General features: G+C 45.7%; 1 protein-coding gene across 1 annotated transcript in view; it reads left to right on the plus strand.

Moving 5' to 3' along the window:
• Positions 1–27,576, plus strand: part of ZFYVE26 (zinc finger FYVE-type containing 26) — a 1,347,068-nt gene that overhangs the window by 914,190 nt on the left and 405,302 nt on the right. Inside the window, exons 29-30 of the mRNA XM_082275187.1 lie at positions 19,544–19,764; positions 19,865–20,012. Of these exons, the coding sequence (XP_082131313.1) occupies positions 19,544–19,764; positions 19,865–20,012 (369 nt within the window). The remainder of the gene's footprint in view (positions 1–19,543; positions 19,765–19,864; positions 20,013–27,576) is intronic.

Consider the following 27,576-nt stretch of genomic DNA (forward strand, 5'->3'; position numbering starts at 1 on the left):
TCCTGGAGTGATAGATTGTATATGATAGTATAGAGGTGATGTGCTGAAAGGACAGGCATGAGTTGTGATAGCAATGATGAGTACTCAATAGTAATGTTCAGGAGAGTTGTAGATGATGGTAGATAGGTTAGCAATCATGTGCAATAACAGGTGGTAGGGGACAGCAGATGGAGTGTACAAGAGAGGCTAACTTAGTGCAAGGATATAGATGGTAGTAGACTCAAGAGCTAGCAATCTATGTAACAGTGCAGATGATAGAAATAGTAATGCATAGATAGTAACAGTCCTTAGTATGCAGAAGTAGATAGTGTAAGTTTGATAGGAAGGAATCCCCTGTGGGGTACTTATCACTAGTTAGATTAGTAAGCTGAAGGGTCCGGTAATGAGTGAATGATCGGGTAGCGAGATATGGGATCAATAGCGAGGTTCCGGTCTATCCAGGTATGGCAATAGCTGGAGGCTCCGGCAGCGTAAGACAAGGCTGTATACCATGCGGTTTGAACCAACAATTTGTGAGAGAGAAGCCGGCGATTGAAATAGCCGCTCAGAGCGGCGCTTAGTGATGACATTATGCGGCTTAAAGGTATATGCGTTCCACCTAGCTGAAAAGGTGGGACGCAATATGAAGAAGGAAATGACCTATAAAGGTACCGAAGGTACCAGAATCTTACAGTACCCCCCCCCCCTTAAGGCCGGCTCCGGAAGGCCTATAGCACTGGTCTCTCCGGGTATTTGGAGTGAAACCTTCATATAAGCCTGGGTGCGTGAACGTTAGAAGTATCCAACCAGGTGTCGTCTTGGGGTCCATAGTTCTTCCATCTTATGAGATATTGGAGTTTTCCTCTGTGGATACGAGAATCCAAAATCTCCCTAATCTCAAATTCCTCTCCGCCTTCAACTTGTACTGGAGGTGGAGGCGAGATGGTAGGCCTTATTCCTTGGTTGGGAACGTGGTTTCAGTAACGACACGTGAAAGATGGGATGTATTCTAAGAGAAATCCGAGAAATAGAGGTCCAAGCTTTTTACTGGGTATCTTTAACCTCAAATTTTTTGTAGATAGCCAAACGAGATCCCCAATAGCGTATTGAGGAGAAGGTTTTCTACGAAGGTCGTAATACCTTTTTTGTTGGCTATGAGCATGTGAGATGGTGGTGTTAAGTAAACCCAGAGAGTCTTTTATTTGGGTAAGATAATCTGAGGCTACTGGGTTACTTGATGGAAGGATGCGTGGTGGAAGAAGTGTTGAATGAAACCCATAGTTTAAGTAGAACAGACTCTGCTTAGTAGTACTGTGGGTTGCATTGTTATAAGCAAATTCTGCCAGAGGGAGGAGGTCCATCCAATCATCCTGTAGGTATGAGGTGTAGCAACGTAGGTATTGTTCAATGCACTGGTTGACTCTTTCAGTTTGTCCGTTGGTCTGAGGATGGTAAGGAGAAGTGAGTTTTCGCTCAATACGTAGTATATGACATAGAGCTTGCCAGAACTTGGAGATGAACTGTGAACCTCGGTCAGATAGAAGAGTCTTTGGAATTCCATGTAGCTTGAACACATGTTTCACTAGTAATTCCGCTGTTTGTTTAGATGAAGGTAGTCTGCGAATAGAAATGAAATGTGCCATCTTTGTCAGATGGTCCACTGACACTAGAATGGTATTAAATCCCCTGGAAGGTGGTAATTCTACTATAAAGTCCAAGGATACAACTTCCCATAGAACCTGGGGTATTGGTAGACTGCAAAGTAGACCAGATGGTTTTGTAGTGTCAATTTTGGACCTTGCACAGATGTCACATGAGGAAACAAACTTTTGTACAGACGTTTTCATATCAGGCCACCAAAACTGCCTGGTGAGCAAATTAAATGTCTTAGTCATACCCATATGTCCTGCCATAGGTACGTCATGTGATAATTCCAAGATCTTGGTACGCATACTAGGAGGTATGTAGAGTTTGTCGTTAAAGTAGAGTAAGCCTTCTGCATCAGCACTTAGTTGTGGTGGAGGTGAATCCAGTCCTATACTGTGCAGAATCTCTTCCTTCAGGGAGCGAACAACACCAACAATACGATCATAGGGTATTATAGGAAATGAAGGGATTTCGGCGCAGTTATCTTCGGTTAATCGTGATAGCGCATCCGCTTTTTTGTTTTTGTCTGCAGGCGTGTAGGTCACTAGGAAGTTGAATCTTAGGAAGAATAGTGACCAACATACCTGCCGGTGGGAAAGGGTCTTGTTAGTCTGAAGGTATTGGAGATTTTTATGATCTGTATATATGAGTATTGGCAATCGAGTACCTTCAAGTAGATGTCGCCAATTCTCTAGTGCCAGTTTTATGGCAAGCAACTCTTTTTCACCCACTGGGTAATTCACCTCTGGGTTGCTTAATGATTTAGAGAAGAAAGCAACTGGGTGAAGTGGTGAAGTATTTGTTGGTCGTTGGGAGAGAACTGCTCCTACTGCCATATTTGACGCATCTACCTCCAGTATATATTGGAGGGATGGGTCTGGATGGCGTAGTATGGGAGCGGAAGTGAAGCTTGATTTTAACAAGCGGAAAGCTCCATTGGCTTCTTCAGACCATTTAAATGGTTTCTTTACACTTGTAAGTTGTGTGAGAGGTCTCACAATAGCAGAGAAGTTCTTGATGAACTTCCTATAGAAGTTTGAGAATCCAAGGAATCGTTGTAATGCTTTACGAGTTGTTGGTACAGGCCAATCCAGAATACACGATATCTTGCTCATATCCATTTTGATTCCGTTCTTAGATATGATGTATCCTAGGAATAGTACTTCTTCTTTATGAAATAGGCATTTTTTTAATTTTACGTATAAATTGTGTGCGAGTAATCTGGACAGCACAAGTCTTACATGTTTTATATGTTCAGACAAAGATTGAGAATAAATGAGTATATCATCCAGATATACCACAACACAAACATTAAGTAAGTCTCTGAAGATGTCATTTATGAATCGCTGAAAAGCTGCGGGAGCATTACACAACCCGAAAGGCATCACAAGATATTCGAATAATCCGTATCTGGTTCTGAATGCTGTTTTCCACTCATCCCCGTCACGGATTTGGATTAGGTTGTATGCCCCTTTTAGGTCCAATTTAGAGAAGTAGGTAGCTCCGCGCACTTGTTCAATGAGTTCAGGAATGAGAGGTAAAGGATAGCGATCCTTTATCGTAATGGTATTTAATTGCCTATAGTCAATAATAGGCCTAAGACTTGAATCCTTATTGCGGACAAAGAAAAGTCCTGCAGCTGTGGAAGAAGTAGAGGGTCTGATGAACCCTTTCGCTAAATTCTCATCCAAGTATTCCTTGAGATGAGAAAGTTCATCCTGAGAAAGAGGATAAACATGACCGAAAGGTAATTTGCTATTAGGGAGTAGATCAATAGAACAATCATAGTCCCTATGGGGAGGCAACACTTGAGCGTTTTTCTCAAGGAAGACTTCTGACAGATCCTGGTAGCATGGTGGTGGTGTAATTTCATCTGACACCATAGACAGGATTTTTTTATATGATTGGAGGTTACACGTGATCTCGCAATAGTGAGAAGGGAAGGTTAGAGTCCGTGTCTTCCAATCAATGGTTGGTTGATGTATGTGTAACCAGGGAAGTCCCAAAATAATGGGAAAATGTGGTGAAGGTAATACATCAAAAGTGGTTGTCTCCGCATGAGACTCGTTAGCAGTAACAAGGAGTGCTTGTGTCTGATTGGTGATTGGACCAGAAGATAACGGGATACCGTTAATGAAACTAACAGAGACAGGTTTAGGTTTTGAAATAATAGGTATTTTATTTAAGGTAACAAAACGAGTATCGATGTAGTTCCCACAAGATCATGTGTCGATCATAGCCTTGGTGGTGATCCTAATTTGGTCCCACTGTAGTGTCAAATGAATAAAGAGATAGGGATTAGAAAAGGAAGTCGTTAAACCCCCCAGCAAGACATGTGAACACTCACCGTCTTTTTTGCGGACAAGGGGACAGACGCTTATCAAATGATCCGAGGAGGCGCAGTACATGCAGAGGTTTTCGGATCTTCTCCTGGCTCGTTTAGTAGTCGATAAAGGTGGGCGTATCGTTCCTACCTCCATAGGAGTAGGGTCAACGGGTGAAACCCGAGAAGGACTGGACAATGGCATTTCCATCTTCTCAGCCTTTCTTTCTCGCAGTCGCCTGTCAATATTGATGCTGAGCTGTATTAAGGCATCCAAAGTGCCAGGTAAATCTGCTCGGGCGAGCTCGTCTTTAACGGCTTCTGATAACCCGAGTCTGAACTGAGTTCGCAGAGATGCATCATTCCACCCAGAATCAAGAGTCCATCTTTTGAACTCTGCTATGAAGTCTTCAACAGGTCTCCTTCCTTGTTTTAAAGCCCTCAATTGGCTATCAGCAGTACTCTGCCTATTGGGGTCTTCATATAAGCTAGCGAGTTCCGCTATGAACAAAGGATAGGAGTTGAGAAGAGGGTCCTCTTTCTCAAAGAGAGAGTCTGCCCAAGCCCGTGGATCACCCGATAAATATGAAATAGTAGTACAGACTTTAATTTGGTCTGTAGTATAAGTACGAGGTTTTAAATTAAAAAGCAATTGACATGCGTTTTTAAATTCACGATTTTTTTTCCGATCACCTGTAAACACTAGAGGAGGGTTTATTTTAGGCTCACGAGGTTGAGCAGCAGTGAGTTGTGAAACACGGGCTATCTGCTGTCTTAAAGTCTGATTTTCATTTCTTACTTCAGTAAGAGCAAGGATAAATGCATCTACCTTTTGTGTTAATTGTATCACTTGAGTGGCTAATTCTGCTGAATCCATTTTTTAAAGGTTCGTTCAATCTGTAACGCTCTAGCGTTTGTTTAGAGAGTTGGATTTGCAGCTGCAGAATCTCCACTCAGTAGTCGTGTAGAGATGTGTTGAATCGCCATGTCCAACTCTCCAGACTCATCATTGTGGCCAGCCTGCTTCAGCATACAATATACAAACACTCAATAAGATGTTCCCGGAGTGATAGATTGTATATGATAGTATAGAGGTGATGTGCTGAAAGGACAGGCGTGAGTTGTGATAGCAATGATGAGTACTCAATAGTAATGTTCAGGAGAGTAGTAGATGATGGTAGATAGGTTAGCAATCATGTGCAATAACAGGTGGTAGGGGACTGCAGATGGAGTGTACAAGAGAGGCTAACTTAGTGCAAGGATATAGATGGTAGTAGACTCAAGAGCTAGCAATCTATGTAACAGTGCAGATGATAGAAATAGTAATGCATAGATAGTAACAGTCCTTAGTATGCAGAAGTAGATAGTGTAAGTTTGATAGGAAGGAATCCCCTGTGGGGTACTTATCACTAGTTAGATTAGTAAGCTGAAGGGTCCGGTAATGAGTGAATGATCGGGTAGTGAGATACGGGATCAATAGCGAGGTTCCGGTCTATCCAGGTATGGCAATAGCTGGAGGCTCCGGCAGCGTAAGACAAGGCTGTATACCATGCGGTTTGAAAGAACAATTTGTGAGAGAGAAGCCGGCGATTGAAATAGCCGCTCAGAGCGGCGCTTAGTGATGACGTCATGCGGCTTGAAGGTATATGCGTTCCACCTAGCTGAAAAAGTGGGACGCAATATGAAGAAGGAAATGACCTATAAGGGTACCGAAGGTACCAGAATCTTACACTGTGCCTGTGTGACCCGCATGTCTGTGTAAGTGCTGAGCTCCCATTCAGATTCCTGTGATAGCTGCCTTTCTGTGGGCTGCGGGGGGGGGGGGGCTCTCCCGCTCTTCTGTGTGAGATGTATGGGGCAGACTGGGCTCAGACATGCTGTGCGGTGACCGCTGATACGGCCCGCCATTTTTTTTAATTTTTTTTTTTTCGGCAAACTGTGGTGACCGGCCCTGTGTGGTACAGCGCGGTGTTTTGGCGCCAGACGCCGCCATTTTGGCAGCGATCGCTCATACAAGCACATGTCGGCGCCATTTTCTTATTGCCTAAATTCCCTCAGCCGAGCGGCCATGTTTGTGAAGCCTTCATAGGCTATATAGGGCGGTCAGTCATTGCATCGCTTCCTTTTTCACTGGAACAGCGATCGGTGGCAGCAGCTTTGTCGTCTCTCCAGGTTTTTACCTTCCTTATCCTGTATTTCCTTGCTCAGTGCTCCTTATCCCTGCGGGGGTCGGTACATCCAGTAGTGTGCGGTGGGCTGCGCTCGCCGTGGTCTTAAAGGGGCAGTCCTTTATTTCAGTTGATACTGGGGCATGGATTCTCAGGATTGCAAGTTTCCTCCCACCCTGGTGGGGGGCCAAGGGGCTGCTGCATCCCCCGAGGGGGCTGATCTGGCTGCTGTTGTAGCGAACTTGGCTTCTCAGGTGCAGATGCTAATGGCTGATCGATCCGCAAAACGGCCCAGGTTATCTATTTCCTCTGATTCAGAGGGCGATGGGGCTGCTATGGCTGGAGTGCCCTTCTCAGGGTCTCGTTCATCTCTGGGGTCTGAGGGGGAAGCTGAGGTAGAAGGAGTTGATACTTCTCCCCCTGGTTCGCCTGAAGAGCTTGCACTCATGGATGAGTTGATTACTTCTATCAAGGAAACACTGCGTCTGCAGGATGAACCAAGTCCTCCTGCTTTGATGTCCTCTTATGGGACGCAAAGAAAACGCAAAACAGCGCAGGTTTTTCCCTGCCCTGCGGAATTTCAGCGCGCTGTTGATGAGCAATGGCGCAATTTAAAGAGGCCCTTTACTGTGCCAAGTAAGTTCAAGCTGCGTTATCCATTTACACCCACCACTGATGAGCGTTGGTGTGTGCCGCCTCAGGTGGATCACGCGGTGGCAGTTTTGAATAAATCTACTGCGATTCCTGCTGAGGATACCCCCGTGTTCCGGGACCCTACGGACAGGAGATTGGAGTCTCTGGCCCGTCATGCTTATACGGTTGCTGGTTCTATGCTGAAGCCTATTTTTGCTTCCATTATGGCAGCCCAAGCTATTGCGGATTGGACGCAGGTGCTCAGGCGCACCCTGGTGGCTGACTCTGCTCCGCCGACAACATTGGCTATGGTAGATCAAATTCATCAGGGTGTCATGTATTTGTGTGATGCGGACTTGGATTTGATCCCTTTGGCTGCACGCCTCTCCAATGTAGCGGTGTTGAGCCGTCGCCTGATATGGCTGAAATGTTGGTCGGTTGACCAATCCTCTCGCAAGACTCTAGCTAATCTTCCCTACGCGGGATCTCGCCTTTTTGGCGAGTCTTTGGATACTCTGATAAAGGGAATTTCCGGGGGTTAGAGCACTCTCTTACCCCACACTCACAAGAATAAGTCTGTTCGCGGTAAGAAGAATACCTCGTTTAGGCCCTCTCAGGGGTCCTTTCGTGCCTTTCGGTCGCAATACAAGGGCAAGTCCTTCAAGGGCCAAGGCTCCCAGAAGAAGCCGTGGGCAGGTAAGCAGAAGTCCGGCCAGTCCGGGTCCGCTGCCCATGCCAATTCGGCCTGAAGGGGCGCCCTCACCCGGTTCTGGGGTGGGGGGACGTTTGCTCGGTTTTCTTCAACCCTGGCTGGCCCGCATTCGGGACAGGTGGGTTCAGGAAATCGTTCGATCTGGATACAAGATCGAGTTTCTCTCTCGGCCGGCGAGCAGATTTTTCCCCTCAAATCTTCAGCTGTCTCCGGAGCGTTTGCAGGATCTGCACCTGGCGGTGCGGGACCTGCGGGCCCAGGGAGTGGTGGTTATTTCGGGGGTTTCTACTCCAATCTGTTCACTGTGCCCAGAAAGGAGGGCAAGGTACGTCCGATTCTGGACTTGAAAGCTCTGAACCGCTTTGTGCGGGTTCGCAAGTTCCGCATGGAATCCCTGCACTCGGTGGTGGCTGCAATGGTTCCGGGGGAACTCATGGCCTCCATCGACTTGAAGGATGTGTACCTTCACATCCCCATTTTCAAGGGTCACCAGAGGTACCTTCGATTCGCCATTGCGGAGGATCATTACCAATTCGTGGCGTTACCCTTCGGTCTCGCTTCGGCTCCGCGGGTTTTCACCAAGGTGCTTGCGCCGGTCCTGGCTTTATTGAGAGCCCAGGGCATCTCTGTCTTGGGGTATCTGGACGATATCTTGCTTCGATCTGCGACCAGTCAGGGCCTGGTGAACGACCTGTCCACCACGATGCAGACTCTGCAGGAGTTCGGTTGGATGATAAATTTTACAAAATCAACGTTGTGTCCGTCGGTTCCTCTTCCCTACCTGGGGATGATCCTGGACTCTGTTCAAGTGAAGCTCTTCCTGCCGGAAGACAAGCTCCGGACACTTCAGGACGAGGTCAGGTCCCTCAGGGACACTCAGTGCTCGTCCCTCTGGACATGTATGAGGTGTCTGGGATTGATGGTCTCGGCTTTCGAGGCGATTCCCTTCGCCCAGTTTCACACGCGGGGTCTTCAGGCGGAGATCCTGGCCAAGTGGGACGGGCGTCCGCAATCTCTGGATCTGCGGATTTCGTTGAGCCGTCACACCCGAAGGGGTCTTTTGTGGTGGCTCCAGTCCCCGGCGGTGTCGGGGGGCAAGTCCTTTCGTCCTTTGTCGTGAACGGTGATCACCACGGATGCCAGCCTGTCGGGCTGGGGTGGTGTTCTGGGCGTTCTGTCCGCCCAGGGAACTTGGTCGGAGATGGAATCCTCCCTTCCGATCAACATTCTGGAATTGCGAGCGATAAAACTTTGCCTTCTGCATTGGTCGGAACGGCTTCAGGGCCGTCCGATTCGGGTTCAGACGGACAATGCCACAGCGGTGGCCTACATCAACCATCAAGGGGGCACCAGGAATGCCCGTGCGGCTCGGGAAGTAAACGACATTCTGTCGTGGGCCGAGACGCACGTCCCAGCGATAACGGCTGTGCACATTCCGGGGGTGGAGAACTGGCAGGCGGACTATCTGAGTCGCCAGACCCTGGACCAGGGAGAGAAGTCCCTTCACCCGGATGTTTTCCAGAAGTTGTGCGCGAAGTGGGGTCTTCCGGATGTGGACCTGTTCGCGTCTCGTCTGTAAAACAAGGTGGAAAGGTTTGTGGCAAGGACGCGCGATCCGTGGGTGGACGCCCCGGACGCGTTGGTGGCGCTTTGGCATCAGTATCGCCTGCTGTATGCCTTCCCTCCGATTCAACTGTTGTCCAGGTTCCTTCGCAGGTTATCCTCAGAACCGCATACGGTGATTCTGGTGGCACCGGACTGGCCTCGCCGGTCTTGGTACGCAGACCTCGTAAATCTGGCAGTCGGCGCTCCGTGGCGTCTGCCGCTTCGAGAAGACCTTCTGTCGCAGGGACCGATATTCCATCCTGTTTTACAGTCGCTGGCTTTGACGGTGTGGCTGTTGAGAGCCAGGTCCTGAGGGATAGGGGTCTCTCCCCTGAGGTTGTCCCTACTTTGATTAAGGCTAGAAAAGCTTCTTCCGGTAAGATTTACTACCGTACTTGGAAAGCGTACTTCGCTTGGTGTGAGTCCAGGGGGATTTCTCCGCGCTCATACTCGGTGTCGAGAGTGTTGGCTTTCCTCCAAACTGGAGTGGACCAGCGTTTGGCGCTGGCCACGATTAAGGGTCAGGTTTCTGCGCTGGCCGTTCTTTTTCAGCGCCCAGTGGCGTCTAATTCATTGATTCGCACTTTTGTTCAGGGGGTGCGACACTTGGCCCCTCCTAGGAGGGAGCCTTTGCCTCCATGGGACTTGAACCTTGTTCTGTCCGTGTTGCAACATGCTCCTTTTGAAAAGATCAGGGAGATCTCGTTGTCTCTGTTGTCCAAAAAGGTTGCCTTTTTGGTGGCTATAACTTCGGCTCGTAAGGTGTCGGAGCTGGCGGCTTTGTTCTGCAGCTCTCCCTACTTGGTGATTCACTTGGATAAGGTGGTCTTGCGACCTAACCCTTCCTTTCTGCCGAAGAGGATTTCGGAATTTCACCTGAATGAGGACATTGTCTTGCCTTTGCTTTGCGCGAAACCTAAGCATCCGAAGGAGGTGGCTTTGCATGCCTTGGATGTTGTTCGGGCGATCAGGGTTTACCTGTCATCGACTAAGTCCTTTCGCAAGTCGGATTCCCTATTCGTCCTTCCAGAGGCACCTCGGAAGGGCATGGCGGCGTCGGCTGCTACCATCGCCAAATGGATCAGACAGACAATTGTGCAAGCCTATGCTTTGAGGGGGAAGGTTCCTCCTTTCCCTGTGAAGGCGCACTCTACCAGATCTCTGAGTACGTCTTGGGCCTATCGTCATCAGGCTTCTGTGGCCCAGGTGTGTAAGGCGGCGACTTGGTCGTCCGTTCACACCTTCTCCAAATTTTACAAAGTGGATGTTCAGGCATTGGCAGATGCTTCCTTTGGCCGTAAAGTTCTTAGTGCGGCAGTGCCTTAGGGTCCCTTGTTTGGGCCCTTGGCTGTTGGGGTGTTTTTACCCCTGGGTTACTTGTTCTTCCTGGGTTGTTGCTCCTGTTGAGCATGTTTTCCTGTTGCCAGGTTGGTTCTCTTACTTTGGTAAGGTTCCTTTCTCTGATGTGGGTACTGCGTTGCTTTATGCGCGGCTGCGTTTTTTCCCACCCCTCATGTCTACACTGCTCTGGGACGTCCCATTGGTGAAGATTATGAAGGGGCGGCGACTGTCGGAGGACGTAAGAGAAAACTGAATTTTTGTAAAATCTTACCGTAAAATTCCTTTCTCTGAGTCCTCCGACAGTCGCCGCCCCCGCCCCTCTTTTGGGGTTTGTTTATGTACTGCTATGCTACCAAACTGAGTTGAGAATGCTGGAAGCAGGGAGGTATTGACTGAGGGGACCGCCCCCTAGGGGTGTGATATGCTAAAAGCTTTGATATTAACAAATCTTGTTGCCTAGCTACTCCTACGGAGCAAAGGTCAATTACCCCATTGGTGAAGATTATGAAGGGGCGGCGACTGTCGGAGGACTCAGAGAAAGGAATTTTACGGTAAGATTTTACAAAAATTCAGTTTTTTTGAAAAATAGAGTACCTGCCACTACTTATTGCTATCATAGAGGATATTTTAATTCCCCGTGATAACAATAAAAATGATAAAAAAAAAAAAAAAGGGGAAGGTGTCAAAATAAAATAAAAAAGCAAAATAAATAATACAAAAAAACAAAATTCAAGCACTCCTGTCTCCCCACGTTTGCGCGCAAAGGCAAACGCAAGCGTGTCATATGTAAACAGCAATTGCGCCAGCAGTAGACCTTCTCTGTAAATCTAAAGTGGTAACCTGTAAAGGCTTTTAAAAAAAAATGTACGTAGTTTGTTGCAGCTGCACGGGCGTGCGCAATTTTAAAGCATGTTTGGTATCTATGTACTCGGCATAAGATCATCTTTTATATTTTACCAATCAATTGGGCAATATATAGTATGTTTGTGCATTAAAGTGTTTTTTTTTCCCCAAAAAATTGCGTTTGGAAAATCTCTGTGCAAATACTGTGTGACAAAAAAAATTGCAACATCCACCAATTTGTTCTGTTTAGGGGTTCAAAGTAATTTTCTAGTAAAAAAAAAAATTTAATGTAAACAAAAAAGTGTCAGAAAAGGCTTGGTCTTCAAGTGGTTAGAAGAGTGGCTGATGTGTGGCATAAGCTTCTAATATTGGACATACAATGCCAGGACAGTTCAAACACACCCCAAATGACCCCTTTTTAGAAAGTAAACATCCCAAGCTATTTGCGGAGGCACATATTAAGTCAATTGAATATTGTATATTTTACCACATGTTTCGGGAAAATTATGTTTCTCTTACATCCTCTGACAGTCGCCGCCCGATGGTATTAGCCTTCACTAATGGGTAATGGCGCCCTCTGAAGGAGCAAGGCTAGGCAGATAATTGATTATGTTCATACAAAAAACTTTTATACCTCGGCATGCCACTAGGGGGCCATCCCTCAGCCATTATCCTGAACCCGATCTGATATTACCTCAGTTTTACGCTGCCTAGCTTAGGAGCTGGTTAGGTCTTTCTGACTGGGACCTTGTGTCTCAGTTTTCTTTGTTTTTTTCTGTATTCATGTGACCCCGATTGTCTCAGAGACCTCATGGGGGTAGTGCGCGATCTGCTTGCCCAAGGAGTCATTGTACCCGTTCCTTCACGGATAAGGTTTTTAAAAGGTATTTACTCCAACTTGTTCACGGTACCCAGACAGGGAGGCATGGTCGGGTGGACCATCCCTCTTCAGGAGCCCGCACTGCCTCCTTCATATTGTCTTCAGTACCTGGGAATGGTCCTGGACTATGCTCAGGCTTGAGTTTTTTCTTCCGGAGGAAGAACTTGGGACTCTGCGAAAGAGATCAGGTCCCTCGGGACGACGATCTCTCCTCCTTGCGGACCTGCATGCGGGCTCTGGGCCTGCTGGTTTTGAGCTTACGTAGTTACATAGTAGGTGAGGTTGAATAAAGACAATAGTCCATCCAGTTCAATCTGTGTAGGGGTGTGTGGCTGTAATCATCTCACATAGCCCTGAATGTTCTGATCCTTGAGATGTACGTCTAAGAGTCTTTTGAAAGCCACCATATTACCCGCAGAAACCACCTCTTGTGGTAGAGAATTCCACAATCTTGTAGCCCTAACAGTAAATAACCCCCCATGTTGCCTGAGGTTAAAACGCTTCTCCTCTAATCGCATTGTATGCCCTTGAGTCCTCATACAATCCCTTTGACTGAATAGGGGTGCTATTGCAAATCATGGGCAACGCACAGGCGTCCCACGATTTGCAATGATTTCCGGATCGCGGGCAGAATTGCGGTGATCCTGCCCATGATCGCTACGCTCACATGTGAACGTAGCCTAAAGTGCACATGTCACCAGAGACTGCCATCAGTACCGCTGTGCACCATCGCCCATCACCTGTCACCCATCGGTGACCATCGCCCGTCACCTGTCACCCCATCAATCACCGTCACCTGTCACCCCACCAGTGATCGTCACCTGTCACCCCACCAGTGATCGTCACCTGTCACCCCATCAGTGATCATCACTTGTCACCCCATCAGTGATCGTCACTTGTCACCCCATCAGTCATCATCACCTGTCACCCCATCAGTCATCGTCACCTGTCACCCCATCAGTCATCGTCACCTGTCACCCCATCAGTCATAGTCACCTGTCACCCTATCAGTCATCGTCACCTGCTACCCCATCAGTCATCGTCACCTGCTACCCCATCAGTCATCATCACCTGCTACCCCATCAGTCATCGTCACCTGTCACCCCATCAGTCATCGTCACCTGTCACCCCATCAGTCATCGTCACCTGTCACCCCATCAGTCATCGTCACCTGTCACCCCATCAGTCATCGCCACCTGTCACCCCATCAGTCATCGCCACCTGTCACCCCATCAGTCATCGCCACCTGTCACCCCATCAGTCATCGCTACCTGTCACCCCATCAGTCATCGCTACCTGTCACCCCATCAGTCATCGTCACCTGTCACCCCATCAGTCATCGTCACCTGTCACCCCATCAGTCATCATCACCTGTCACCCCATCAGTCATCGTCACCTGTCACCCCATCAGTGACCGTCACCTGCCACCCCATCAGTCACCTGCCACCCATCAGTGATCGTCTGCAGTCAGCTGTCACCCGTCGCACAGCCCATCACAGCCAGCATGTCAAAAAGGATGTACAGCAGCAAAGAGGCCCTTCAGGTCCTCTCCATGACTGATGAGAGCACCGGGGAGCTCTCATCAGTATCCGAATCCGATTCGGAATTTGAAATCGCTAATAGTAGAGGATCGGAGATGGACTCGGACTATTCCTCTACACTTTCCTTTATAGAATGTATTTTTGGGTGCAATTTTTGCTATATACATGCACACTTACCGACCGCCTAACGACTATATACGTCGGCCATTTAAAGCTAAATACTGGGGTTATGGCAGCAGATAGCTCCCATAAACCTGGTATTTTTTTAAACGGCGGGCGGTCGGCTTTCAGATAAGGGTGGTCCCAGTGGTGGATTCACTGCGAAATTACCCTTACGGTGCAGGGGAAAAGGTGCCCCCCCCGTCCCCCCCACCGCCGCGTCTTAGACGTTTTCCCAGCTTACCGGACCCGCCGGCAGCGGGGAAAACTATCCAGTCCCGGATCCTCAGAGACAGAAAGTCGAGTGAGGGCAAGATGGCCCTCACTTGACTCTATGGTCTTGGAGGACCGGAGCTTCGTCAAAAGTTGTTGCCTAGCAACCGGTTTAAAGGGCCACTTTTTTCTTTTCTTTTTCAACAAATTTTTGGTTTCTTTTTTAGTTTAGCTGTGAGGTGTGAGGTCTTTTTGACCCCAGATCTCACAATAAAGAGGACCTGTCATGCCTATTTCTATTACAAGGGATGTTTACATTCCTTGTAATAGGGATAAAAATGATCAAAACATTTTTTTTTTTTTAAACTGTGTAAAAATAAAAAAAATGAAAGCGCCCTGTCCCTGTTAGCTCGCGCGCAGAAGCCAACGCATACACAATTCCCGCCCACTTATGTAAACGGTGTTCAAACCATACATGTGAGGTATCACCGTTAGAGCGAGAGCAATAATTTGAGCCCTAGACCTCCTCTGTAGCTCTAAGCTGGTAACCTGTAGACATTTTTAAAATGTTGCCTATGGGGATTTTTAAGTACCAATGTTTGGCGCCATTCTGTGAGCGTGCGCAATTTTGAAGCATGACATGTTAGGTATCTAATTACTCGGCGTAACATTATCTTTCACGTATATCTTTCAAATATATAATGTTTGGGGGTTCTAAGTAGTTTTCTAGCAAAAAAAATGATTTTAGCTTGTAAACACCAAGTGTAAAAAATAGGCCCTTAAAGTGGATAAATGGACAACTTTGTGTAAAGTGCTACTTGGATGTTAGGCCTCTGTATGTGGCTAGGCTGTGTAAAAGTGTTACACATGTGGTATCGCCATACTCAGGAGGAATAGCAGAATGTATTTTGGGGTGCAATTTTTGCTATGTTCATGCTATGTGTTAGAAATATTGCATAAATGGACAGCTTTGTGTAAAAAAAAAAAATGTGTTTTCATTTTCTTTCCACATTTTCCAAAAACTTGTGGAAAAAAATGACATATTCAAAAGACTCATCATGCTTTAAAAATTATACGTTGGGCTGTTTGCTTTCCAAAATGGGGTCATTTTATGGGGGTTTCCATTGTCCTGGTGCTCCAGGGCCTTCAAAAGTGCGATAGGTTGTCAGGAAATTGTATGTGTAATTTATGCTCCTAGAATGCTGGACGGTGCTACTTGGATGTTAGGCCTCTGTATGTGGCTAGGCTGTGAAAAAGTCTCACACATGTGGTATCGACATACTCAGGAGGAGTATAAGAATGTGTTTTGGGGTGTAGTTGCAAGTATACATATGCTGTGTGAGAGAAATAACCTGTTAATACGTCAATTTGTTAAAAAAAATCTTCATTTTGCAATGAATTGTGGGAAAAAATTACAACTTTAAAAAACTCACCATGCCCCTTATTAAATACCTTGGAATGTCTACTTTCCAAAAAGGGGTCATTTGGGGGGTATTTGTACTTTCCTGACTTTTTAGTGTCTCAAGAAATGATAGGCCTTCAGTACATCAGGTGTGATCAAGTGTTATACATTTTTAATGATTAGCACCATAACTTGTGGACTCTATAACTTTCACAAAGACCAAATAATATACACTTATTTGGGTTATTTTTACCAAAGATAAGTAGCAGTATACATTTTGGCCAAAATTTGTGAAGAAAAATGACTAATTTGCAAATTTTTATGACCGAAACAAAGAAAAATAATTTTTTTCACAATATTTTCAGTCTTTATTTATAGCACAAAAAATAAAAAACCCAGTAGTGATTAAATACCATCAAAAGAAAGCTCTATTTGTGTGGAAAAAAAGGACACAAATTTTCTATGGGTACAGTGTTGCATGACTAAGTAATTGTCATTCAAAGTGTGAGAGCGCTGAAAGCTGAAAATCGGTCTGGGTAGGAAGGGGGTGAAAGTGCACTGTAGGCAAGTGGTTAAACACCTGTTGTTTTATTTTGATTGTTTTATATACAGCATTATTGCACATTATGCACAAGTTTATTGCAATCTAGTTTTGACACTATTTCACTTTAATTTTTTCAGAAAGTGAAGGCATTTACTGTTATTTTTTGCTATAGCACTATTGCACTTTACATCATTTTAAATACCCACTTTCATTAATTGACGTTCTTTATATTTACCCATTCTTTGATATTTGCATTATTGCAAGCACAGTTTTTTGCATTTTTTTACATGAAAAATTATAATAAAATATTTTAAAAAATGTGAGGGGTGTACTCACTTTTTGGAGATTATGTTATTCACCCTCACTCCTGTTTTCATCCTATTACTGCACTCATCAACTCCTGATGAGTGCAGTATCACTCATACGGCACTTGTAATCAGATCATTGATTACCAGTGCAGACCCTCCGGGGGGGGGGGGGTGCCACTAGAACCACCAGGGATGCCCACTCATGACCCCAGGGATGCCCACCCATTACCCCAGGGATGCCCACTATGGCCACCAGGGATGGCAATCAGGGCTCAGGGAGCCCCCATTGCCCTCCCCATCAGTGCTGCCCGCCAGTGCCCTCCCCATCAGTGCTGCCCACCAGTGCCCATCATCCCTATCAGTGCCGCCCACCAGTGCCCATTATTGCCCACCAGTGCCGCCTATCAGTGCCCATCAGTGCCACCTATCAGTGCCACCTATCAGTGCCCATCAATGCCGCCTATCAGTGCCAAGCAGTGCCGCCTATCAGTGCCCACCAATGCTGCATATCATTGCTACCTATCAGTGCCTATCCGTGCCACCCCATCAGTGCCTCCTCATCAGTTGCCTGTCAGTGCAGTCTCATCAGTGCTCATCAGTGCAGGAAAAAATGTATTTATTTACAAAATTGTATAACATAAACAAAAAAACTTTTTTTTTCAAACTTTTCGGTCTTTTTTTGTTTAGCAAAAAATAAAAAACATTGCGGTGATCAAATACCACCAAAAGAAAGCTCTATTTGTGGGGGGAAAATGACATAAATTTGGTTTAGGCACAGTGTTGCATGACCGCGCAATTGTCATTCAAAATGCAACAGCGCTAAAAGCTGAAAATTGGCCTGGGCAGGAAGGGGGGGAAAGTGCCCAGTATTGAAGTGGTTAATCTTAACACTCCTGCTTCTTCCAAACGTATGAGCCTAATCTCCTCTTTTGACCTAAAACAACAGACACACGATTTTACTCACTCTGATGGCATCTGCCTTGATCTTGTATTCTCCTACCTATGTACTTGCAACCTCTCCAACACTCCTTTTCCGCTCTCTGACCACTAATTTATCAGCTTCACTCTCTCCTTGTCATTCTCCACCTCGTCTTCCAACTATACCTGTAGAAACCTTTGCCATCTTAATACTTCTCTTTATTCCTCTGCAACAGATTGTCTTTGTGACAAAATGTCAGCCTTTTTCTGCCCCACCCTGGCCACTTCTTTCTACAACAGTTCACTGTCATCCACCTTGGACACATTGGCCCCCCTTGCTACACACAGAATCAGACCCGGCTGCTACAACCCTGGTAAACAGACAATACCTGTCAGGGAAGAAGTCTGAGAAGAACTTGCAAATATGCCAATGCCCAATATGGCCACACTAATTCACACATGCGCATTAGCGAAAGGCACGCCATGGTGGATCGCCATATGCAACGGCACATTGGCGTACGCAGAACGTGCTAATTGCCAGTGTTCACCAGCCTATATAGAGACATCAGTGGCTATTATAAATTGCTGGATTAGCTTTAGTTGTATCCTGTGTTCCTGTCCCTTGTGCTTCTGTTGATTACCAGTTACCGACCCCGGCTTATCCCTGACCTGCTCTGGCTTCTTTCCTGGCTCTGAACCCGGCATGCTTCACAGACCTGCTCCTGTCTATTCCAGATTGTCTTCCTATGTTTGACCTTGGCTTGACCTCGACTGCTCTACCTGCCTCTGTTTCTGATTGACATCCAGTGTTTGACCCTCGGCCTAGCTTCTGACCTTGCTGTTGCTTGTCCTACTGTCAAGACCCACCAGCACCTCCAAAGAACCATTGGCAGTGACCACCTTCTCTACTGTGGGTGTCCTCACATCTGGCTTCATCAGGCAGCTTCACCTGCTGGCAACCCGTGCATCTTTGGGCATAGCACCCTCTGTCACCACCTTCAGGGATACTCTGCACCGCAAGGGGAGCCCTCTCACCTCAGCCTCCAGCCAGGAACGTGACAATACCATAAATTTCAAAAAACGTAGCCGCACTCTTGAGCATCTGTGATGTACGACTAAGTCCCAGCAAGACTTCCACAAATCTAAATCTGCCCTCCAAATATAAAATTCTTGCCTCCACACTTCCAAACAGACATATTTGATCACACTCATTAACACCATCTCACACAGTCCCAATCGACTCTTTTCTACCTTTAACTCTCCTTCATTACCTTCACCCACTAACTTACTCACGGCCCAGGAGATTGCCAATCACTTTAAAAATAAGATTTATACAATTTCTGATGAGATCTTCACTGTACAGATATCTCCCTCACCTTACACCCCTTGTCCAACTGCACAATTAATACCCTTGATTAACCCAGCTACTATAGAGGAAGTCACTAAACCTGTTTTCTAACGCCCACTTAATCACCTTCCCCCTCGACCCTGTTCCCTTGCAAATACTACGGTCACCCTCTGCTATATTCTACACTCTTTAAATCTTCAATCTCTCACTCTCTACTGGCATCTTCCCCAACCCTCTAAAACATTTACTAGTCAGCCCATACCTAAAAAGGCCTTCTCTCTTGTCACTCCCCCTCTCAAGCTTGCTTCCAGGACTTCTCCCAAGCTTATCCTATCCTTTTGAACTTCCTTACCCAATCTGTCTGACTATCTCCTAATCTATCCATCTTTAGACGATCCCTGGCTCCATACTACCTTTTGTATCACGTGATCCTCCCTCTAGATTGTAAGCTCAAATGAACAGGACCCTCTGATTCCTCTTGTACCAAATTGTATTGTAACTGTAATGTCTGCTTTCATTTTGTAAAGTTTAACTGTTGAAGCTATATAAATCCTGTATATTAATGTATTATTCATATAATACTGTGATATATGCCTGTCTTCTTCTTTGCTTCTGTCTTTCTCCTTGTTTCATGAAGGCTAGATCTTGTTGACTATACCATGTGCTTTGCTAAAGAGCAAAGTAAACTATAAAAAGAAAGAAAAATTACTGAAACGAAATCCATTTCATTTAGTGAATGTTGCATCCAAGAAAATATCATGATCATCTGAACCACAGATTTTATTTTTACTTTTACTAATAAATCAAGTGTATACTAGACTGCCAAATATGTATTAAAGATACTTAATTGTGAATAATTGTGACATTTCATAGATTATCGTGCCTTTATTACAATAATAAATTATACATATGGTCTTCATTATCGACTTTCTCTTTATCTGCATTAAATTTTTCAAAATGTTTTGGTTACACCCTGCAGGCCCCGAGTGCTTCACTCTGTTCTGCCATACTTAGCTTGCACTCTAAAAGTGATGAATGTGGATACCAGCTCATTGAGCGTTGCTGTCTTCTATCAAAGGGGTTAACTAACCCAGAGATGGACAGTCGACTTCTTCTTGACATCATGAAAAATTTGCTGTTTAGTGCAAAGATGATATTTGTCAAAGCTGCAAGAAGTCATGACCTTGCCCTTTGTGACAGGTATTTATTACATATCAAAATGCTCTTCAACACTGTCTTATAATTACTTTCAGGTCAGAGCATTGTGTTTTTTTCATTTATTATTTGTTTTGTGTGACAGTTACAGCAGCAAGGTGGATTTACTGAAGATTTTAGTGACCGCTTCCTATCAGGATATTCCTTCACTTCATGAGATTGTTAGACCTGCTGCAGTAGTAAGGCTGCGAAATCAGCTCTTAGAAGCGGAGTACTACAGTTTAGCAATAGAGGTAAAGCATATTTAAGTGCTGAATGAGTGACCCTTATAAAACACTTCTAAATTACTGCATGGACCAAATTAATCAAGTTGGGCCTAAATTTTAAGTGTCCCCAAAACTGGAGTTTTTCTTTGCTATGTGATGTTAAAAGGGGACTGGGGAATTAGTGTTTACCACTGTACTGTTCTGGTAGATCTCATTATCAGTTGTAAACTAGTCTTGAACACTGTCTGTCCTAACAAAGTGATAAAGATCTCAAAGCCTGGGCTTTGCATTGTGTGTTAATTAGGGAAAACCTAGTGGGACTGATTTACTATCACACTGGTGGATATAAGCATCATGTCTGTGGTGTGATTTTGCATACCAAACATTTAAATTTCTTACTATTATGGATGTATGTTTGTTGATTGTCAGCGTTGGCTGAGAGGGAATGTTGGCTAATTGTGAATGTAAAATATAGGGGGTGCTAGTGATCAATTAACTGGCTATAATAGGTTTCCTAGGTTTTTCAAATTAATAAAAATATATAGAGCTACAATTCAATAAATATGTGATCCAAAAATAAAATGTGAACAAAACCAAAAAACTTGAATTATACACATAAAAGAATGTGCATATTCAAACCCTACTGATTGGAAATAATCATAAAAGCTGTTCCAATTTAGTGCAAAAGAAAAAAAAATATCACAGGAATATAATATAGTTTATTAATTCATCCGACATGAATCTTCCTTTCCACACCATGCATAAACACCCAGTGGCTAGTGTGCTCACCAAACCGCCAGTGACCACCTTATCAAAAGTAGTCATTATGCTTGATTCCACTCCATGTAATTCCAAGATGGAATCGGCTTTGGAAATTATGGGATAGGCCTTTAGTGCATCTCACACATGTAACTAAAAAGCCCAAGGAGAAAGAAGTTTCTCATAGTGTTGTAAGTTTATTAAGAAAAAAATTGAAGGACATAAAGAACAGGTAAATGACCTTTTACATTATACAGTGCCCAATCTGCACCAATACAGCCAACAAATAATGTTAAGGAAATTGCCCTGCCGCAGCCAGAAGCTGGCGTGTGTTCCAGTTACCGGAAATGGCGTGGCGGGAAGTGGCATACCCGAACCTCCTCTACGCGTTTCGTCACAGACATCATCAGGAATACATGGGAGGAAGAGATGATAAATTCCACTGATTGGCTATGCCTTCAATTATTTTGTCGATACATTGAAATATTTTTAATAATTTGCGAGGGTTCTGTAGATACATTTGAGGCCTACTTGCAATACTTTAATTACATTAAATATAGCATATATTTTACAGTTAATTGACAGCCTTTTTCAATTTGTTATTTGGATTTAGATCAAATTAAGAATGGTAATGGTTTATACATGAAAACACACTTACTGACCATAATGGTTTTATATAGTAGCTGCCACCATCCTAAATGGGTAAAAGGTCAGTTTATGTGACTGAGATGAAATTGTGATGAGGGTGATGATGAGGATTAACAAATGTATTGATGGACAGGTTCACAGAAAATGGGTATGATAAGAATGAACTTTTAAAAACGAGAGAGAGAGAGTACACAAAATGGATAGGAATTCTTTACTTGAAAAAAAAAAAAACTAGAAAAGGCATAAATGCTGACTTCCCGATTATTACAGGATTTAATAGACAGTACCAGGAGGTAGAACAAATTATGAAAAAATACTGTCCCTTATGAATGAGAGATATTGTGTTGAGAAATATTTTACCTAAAAAATCCCCAGTTTGTTTATAAGAAGGACCCCAATTTACATAATTTTGTCCCCAATATACTTGATCCCCCTAAAAAAAAACGTTATACCCTTTTGGCTCGTGTGGGTATAAGCGATATCAATTATGTAGAGCTACTGGTAATAAAGAACATAAAATAGTGGACTTTAGCTTGTGTAGTACAGGAAAAAGGAATGAAGTGAAAAAGTTCATTACACATGTTCTGAATGCAAACCTTTGTCAAACATTTCCAAAAAAGTTTACAATTGAGGAGGCCTTTCAGATTCTGAGCAAGACAGATAAGAGTAGCTCTCACTGCTTAATTTTGGTTCAGAATATGAACTTGTGAAGAGCAGTGGTTCAATAATGGCCACCTCTGATTCAGAAGAGAAGAGTCCTGTTAGGACCTATACTTAAACCAGGGACCTCTGCTGTGTCTGGCATTTACCCTGCTTGCTGAGCCACCTGGAATGTTGGACAGTTCCCTGGACAATTTCTTGAATGATCTGGAAAGGAATCTTATTTGTTTTGAGCCTTGAACTCTTGAGCTCCTCCCATGAACTTCCTGATTTAAGCCATGTCTCTGCACTTCCTGTTTGCCAGATTGTTGTGCTCTGCAGCCAATATCTCACTTTTGTCTCTCCTGCTGCCATCTGTATCTTCAATACCCTTGGTTACAGGCTTTTGGTTTGTACCTGGACTAAGCTTCTGCTTAACCCCAACCTGCAACTATTTGTTACTGATATTTATCTTGTTTACTGTCTACGCTTCTGCTTGATCCCTACCTAATATATCTGCTATTGACCCCCGTCTTACTCACTTCCTGGTGGGGTGATTCTGAGGACCACGACCTGGTACTAACTTGTAACAAAGCCCATCTCCACCATCAGGGGCTCTGGTGAATACCGGTTAGTACTTAGACCCCGCACATCAGGTGAACGCATGTCATCGGCCAGGATGACCTGCTTGTATATCTGTCCCACTTATCGGTGGGTGCTGCTCCACTGCTAAAGCTACTGGCCTCCGAGCCTGACTCCAGACGTGACAGAATAATCTGGCCCAAAACATGGAGGCCGTTGTAGCAGCTGCTGTGGCTCCACTCAGGGCACAAATCTGAGTTGCAGGCATTTGGTGTTAACTACCAGGAAATGTTTTCTGAATTAAAAATTGAAGTGAAAGGGCCGTTGCCATTGCAGAGATTTCCTTAATGTCATATATACTTAAAGATGCAACCTGCTGCATTTACTTATGACAGGAAAAAGGTGCTGTTATCAACCTCCTGACTGAGGAAGCCTTAGCCTGTGCCTCCCCTTATGTGGAGCAAGACAGTCATCCTGGATAATTTTAATTCTTTTGTAGCTGCTATGAATCAAGTTTCAGATGATTCTAACCGCCGCGCTGCTGCCGAGGCAAAGTTGCAGAATTTACGGCAGGATAGACGCTCTGTTACAGAGTTCACAACTGAATTCCAATGTTGCATCTCCCAATACCACTTGGGATCCAGCAGCACAAAAGAGTCAATTCTGTCAAGGACTATCTGAACAAGGTAAAAATGAGCTTGCCAGAGTAGAAAATCATGAGGATCTTGAGGCTTTTATTAAATTATCAGAGATGTATAAAGTACTTGAAACCCATACTTGAGTAAAAGTACAAGTGCTCGATCAAAAAGTGACTTGAGTAGAAGTGGAAGTGCTCGATCAAAAAGTGACTTGAGTAGAAGTACTAAAGTATTCAACATTTTTTGTGCTTAAGTATTGCAAGTAGTTTTTTAAAAAATGTTGCTACTCAAGTACTGAAAGTAAAAGTACCAGTGGTTTTGAAAAAAAAATTGCTACTCAAGTACTGAAAGTAAAAGTACAAGTACTGTGTTATGTAGTTATTAAAGAAAGAAGTCAAAAGTTTGAACATCATATTGTTTTTTATTATTTCAAATGCAGCTTTTATTTATACATACAGTAGCATTTATTTTCGTATGCACTGATAATACACATGTTTTGAGCTTCATGAAACCTGCCATCTACTGTTCTGGCAGTGGTAATTTTTATAATTGTAACGAGTAACTATGCAGCACAAAAAAAAAATATCTGAGTAGAAGTATTGAAATTATTGAAAAAATGTAGTGAAGTAAAAGTGGAAGTAGGAGAAAAAAATTATACTCTAGGAAAGTACAGATACCGCCTTTCGGTACTTTAGTACAGTAGTGAAGTAGTTCTACTTAGTTACTATACATCTCTGTAAATTATGTATTCAAATTGATCAGAGATTTACTGAAAGGGAGAGACTGGGAATTCTAGGCAGTAATGATGGCATGCATTTTTCTACTAGTCACTTTGCTCCTAAGGGTGCAAGAGTATTTCCGGATTCCGACACTCCTGAACCTATGCAGGTGGACGCTTATCAAAGATCTATTTCTACTCAGGAGGAAGACGACATTCAGAAAACGTATGTCTTTTTTGTGGGGAGTATGAACATTACACAGTTATTTGTCCCAATAAATTTAAAATAACAATTGTGACAACTGATATTACAGTATTCTAACAAATTCAATTTCTCTTACGTCCTCCGACAGTCGCCGCCTCCTCTAAGTCATCACTTTTGGGTATTGACTTCCCATCCGCAGGAGTAGCTAGGCATATAGACTTAGTCAAAAGACAAAAGGCATTAGCATATACACACCCATGGGGGCTGTCCCATCTGGTCAATACCCCCCCTGCATCACCACTCCCAACTCAGTTTTAATCTGCCTAGCGTCAGGAGTAGTCAGGCTTACCTTGAGCTGGGGCTTCAGTCTCAGCCTTCCTAATCTTTTATTTGATTTTCTTTGAAAATGTCAGTTTTTTCTCTTACTTTACTAGCTGTTTATTTTGTCAGCTTCTAGTGTTAGTCTTCTCTTCGGATGAAGATGGATCATGCGGTGCTGTGATTCGGACTGACCGCCCTGGTTCTCCAGAGCAAAAGGGTCAGATGGACCCCCAGCCCGCCATCGAGCGTTCAGCTATGGTTCGCCCTGGCATTACGAACGACCCATCCCTCTTCGCTGCAGGGATGCAGCCGTGAGGTGGCTACCTCACAGGACACATCTGCGATGCTGCAGTGTCATGTCCCTGGCTCTCGGCACTCCCTGTCAGGTGAGGACAGCGGTTTTCCGTGCATAGAGGCTTCCCACGCCATCTGGTACAGGTAAGTACTTCTGTGTGGGGCCTCTGTCTGGGGTGGCAGTCTGTGTTGCTGTGTGTGTCCCATGTCTGTGCCTGTGTGACTCCCTGATGCGGTCCGCTTGTGCAGTTTTCTGTATGTGTGGGGGTCCCCTTCCCTGTGTCACTTTGGTGCATTGTTGGGAGTGCAGACGTTGTGTGGCGACCGCCGCGGAGTGAACTCGTGTGGTCCGCCATCTTTGATTTGGGCAGACATGGTCAGCCTCTCTGTGGGCGATACTGCATGCTGTTTTGGCGCCATCCGCCGCCATTTTGGTGGGTGTAGAACGATCGATCCGACCGCATGTTCGGCGATCATTTTCTTGAAGCCTCCAATACAATCCTATGGGGCAGCCATTTTCCCTAAGTCTGAAAGTCTTTAAGTTCTGCCTACTTCAGCAGCACTTCCATTCCATATGCAGCAGGACATCGGTGGCAACACTCTGCGGGCTCTGCAGGTTATCGCTCTCAATATTCCTCTGTATTATCGCTTCTGGCTCAGTTTTCTCTTCTCCTTTTGGGGTCTTTGTCACTGTAGCTGTAGAGGTGGGCTGCGCATTCCGCAGCGATCTAAAAGGGGCAGTACACATTTATTGCACTGTTTTTTTCTGTGAACTTTGAGCAATGAATTCCCAGGAAAGCAAGTTCCCCCCAGCCTTAGTGGGGGTCCCCAGTTCTCTTGTGGCCCCGCTGCGACCCGATTTGGCTGCTGTGGTGGCGACTTTGGTGTCTAATATGGAAATGCTGATGTCTAAACGTGCTGCAAAAAAGAGGCCCAGATTGGCGCTCTCTTCTGCTTCAGATGGGGATATGGCTGCTGCTGCGAGCGTGCCCTTTTCAGGGTCCCGCTCATCCCTGGACCCCCCCGGGGTCCGAGGGGGAGGCTGAGATGGAGGGGTTGATACCTCCTCCCCAGGGTCACCTGAAGAACGGGCGACCATGGACGAGTTAATTGTTTCTGTTAAGGAAACCTTGCATTTAGAGGATGAGCCCTGTCCTCCGGGCGTTGTGTCCTAATTTGGGATGCACAGGACCCGCAAGTCTGCGCAGGTTTTCCCCTGCCCAGCTGAGTTTCATTAAACTGTTAATGAAATGTGGCGCACGTTGAAACGTCCATTCCTGGTACCTAGTCTGTTCAAATTGCTTTATCCCTTTGCGCCGGCTACGGAATCACGATGGTGTGTGCCTCCACAGGTAGATCACACTGTGGCCTACTGAGGATACCCCGGTTTTCCGGGATCCCACGGACCGGCGGTTGGAGTCTCTAGCTCGCCATTCCTATACGGTGGCGGGTTCGTTGCTCAAACCCGTTTTTGCGTCCGTTCTGGTGGCTCAGGCGGTGGCTGATTGGACTAAGATGCTTAGGAGCAATCTCGTGTCTGATGGTGTTCCGCCTGCCCGGCTGGAAATGGTGGATCAGGTCCACCAAGGAGTCATGTATTTGTGTAATGCAGCCTTGAATGAGGCCCCCTTAGTGGCTCGCCTCTCTAGTGTCGCGATGCTTAACCGGCGACTGATATGGCTGAAGAGCTGGTCGGCTGACCAGTCCTCGCAGAAAACAGTTGCTGATTTTCCATATGCTGGTTCTCGCCTTTTTGGCGAGGCGTTGGATGCCCTGGTGAAAGGCGTCATGGGGGCAAGAGCACCTTGCTGCCCCAGAACCCGAAGAACAAGTCCTTTCGTGACAAGCGGGGTTCTGTGCTTAGATCCAATCAGGGGTCCTTTCGTACCTTTCGGAACCAATCCAAGGGTAAGCCCTTCAAGGCCCAGGGCAGCCAGAAGAAGCCCTGGGAGGGCAAACAGGAGTGGGGCAATGCCGGCTCGGCGGATCAGTCCAACTCAGTCTGAAGGGGTGCCCTCACCCGTTTCAGGGGTGGGGGGACGCTTGCGCGGTTTCCTCCAACCTTGGCTGCTCCGGATATCGGACAGGTGGGTTCAGGAAATCATTCGATCAGGATACATGATCGAACTTCTTTCCCGGCCGGCGGGCAGACTCTTTCCCTCGAAGCTTCGCTTGCCTCCTGGGCGTCGGCAGGACCTGCATCAAGCGGTGTAGGACCTTCTTGCTCAGGGGGTGATTGTCCCGGTACCTCATCGGGACAGGTTTCGGGGATTTTGTTCCAATCTGTTTGCGGTGCCCAGGAAGGGGGGCAAAGTGCGTCCTATTCCCTATATGGGAATGATTCTGGACTCTGCTCAGGCAAAGGTGTCCTTGCCGGAGGACAAGCTCCGGACTTTGCGGGACGAGATCAGGTCCCTCAGGGACAGCCCGTCCTCGTCACTCAGGACCTGTATGCGGGGCCTGGGGTTGATGGTATCGGCCTTCGAGGCGGTACCCTTTGCTCAGTTTCACACGCGGGCTCTCCAAGCGGAGATCCTGGCCATGTGGAACGGACTGCCTCAGTCCCTGGATCTGTGTGTCTCCTTGAGTCGTCAGACCAAATTGGCTCTTCTGTGGTGGCTCCAGTCCCCGTCGGTGGCGGAAGGCAAGTCCTTCCGTCCGTTGGTTTGGACGGTGATTACCATGGATGCCAGCCTGTCGGGCTGGGGTGGAGTTCTGGGCAACCTGTCTGCCCAGGGCGTTTGGTCGGGGGAAGAATCCTCCCTCCCGATAAATGTGCTGGAACTG

This window comes from Pelophylax lessonae, assembly GCF_965119305.1.
Source record: "Pelophylax lessonae genome assembly, chromosome: 13".
In the NCBI taxonomy this organism is placed as follows: Eukaryota; Metazoa; Chordata; class Amphibia; order Anura; family Ranidae; genus Pelophylax; species Pelophylax lessonae.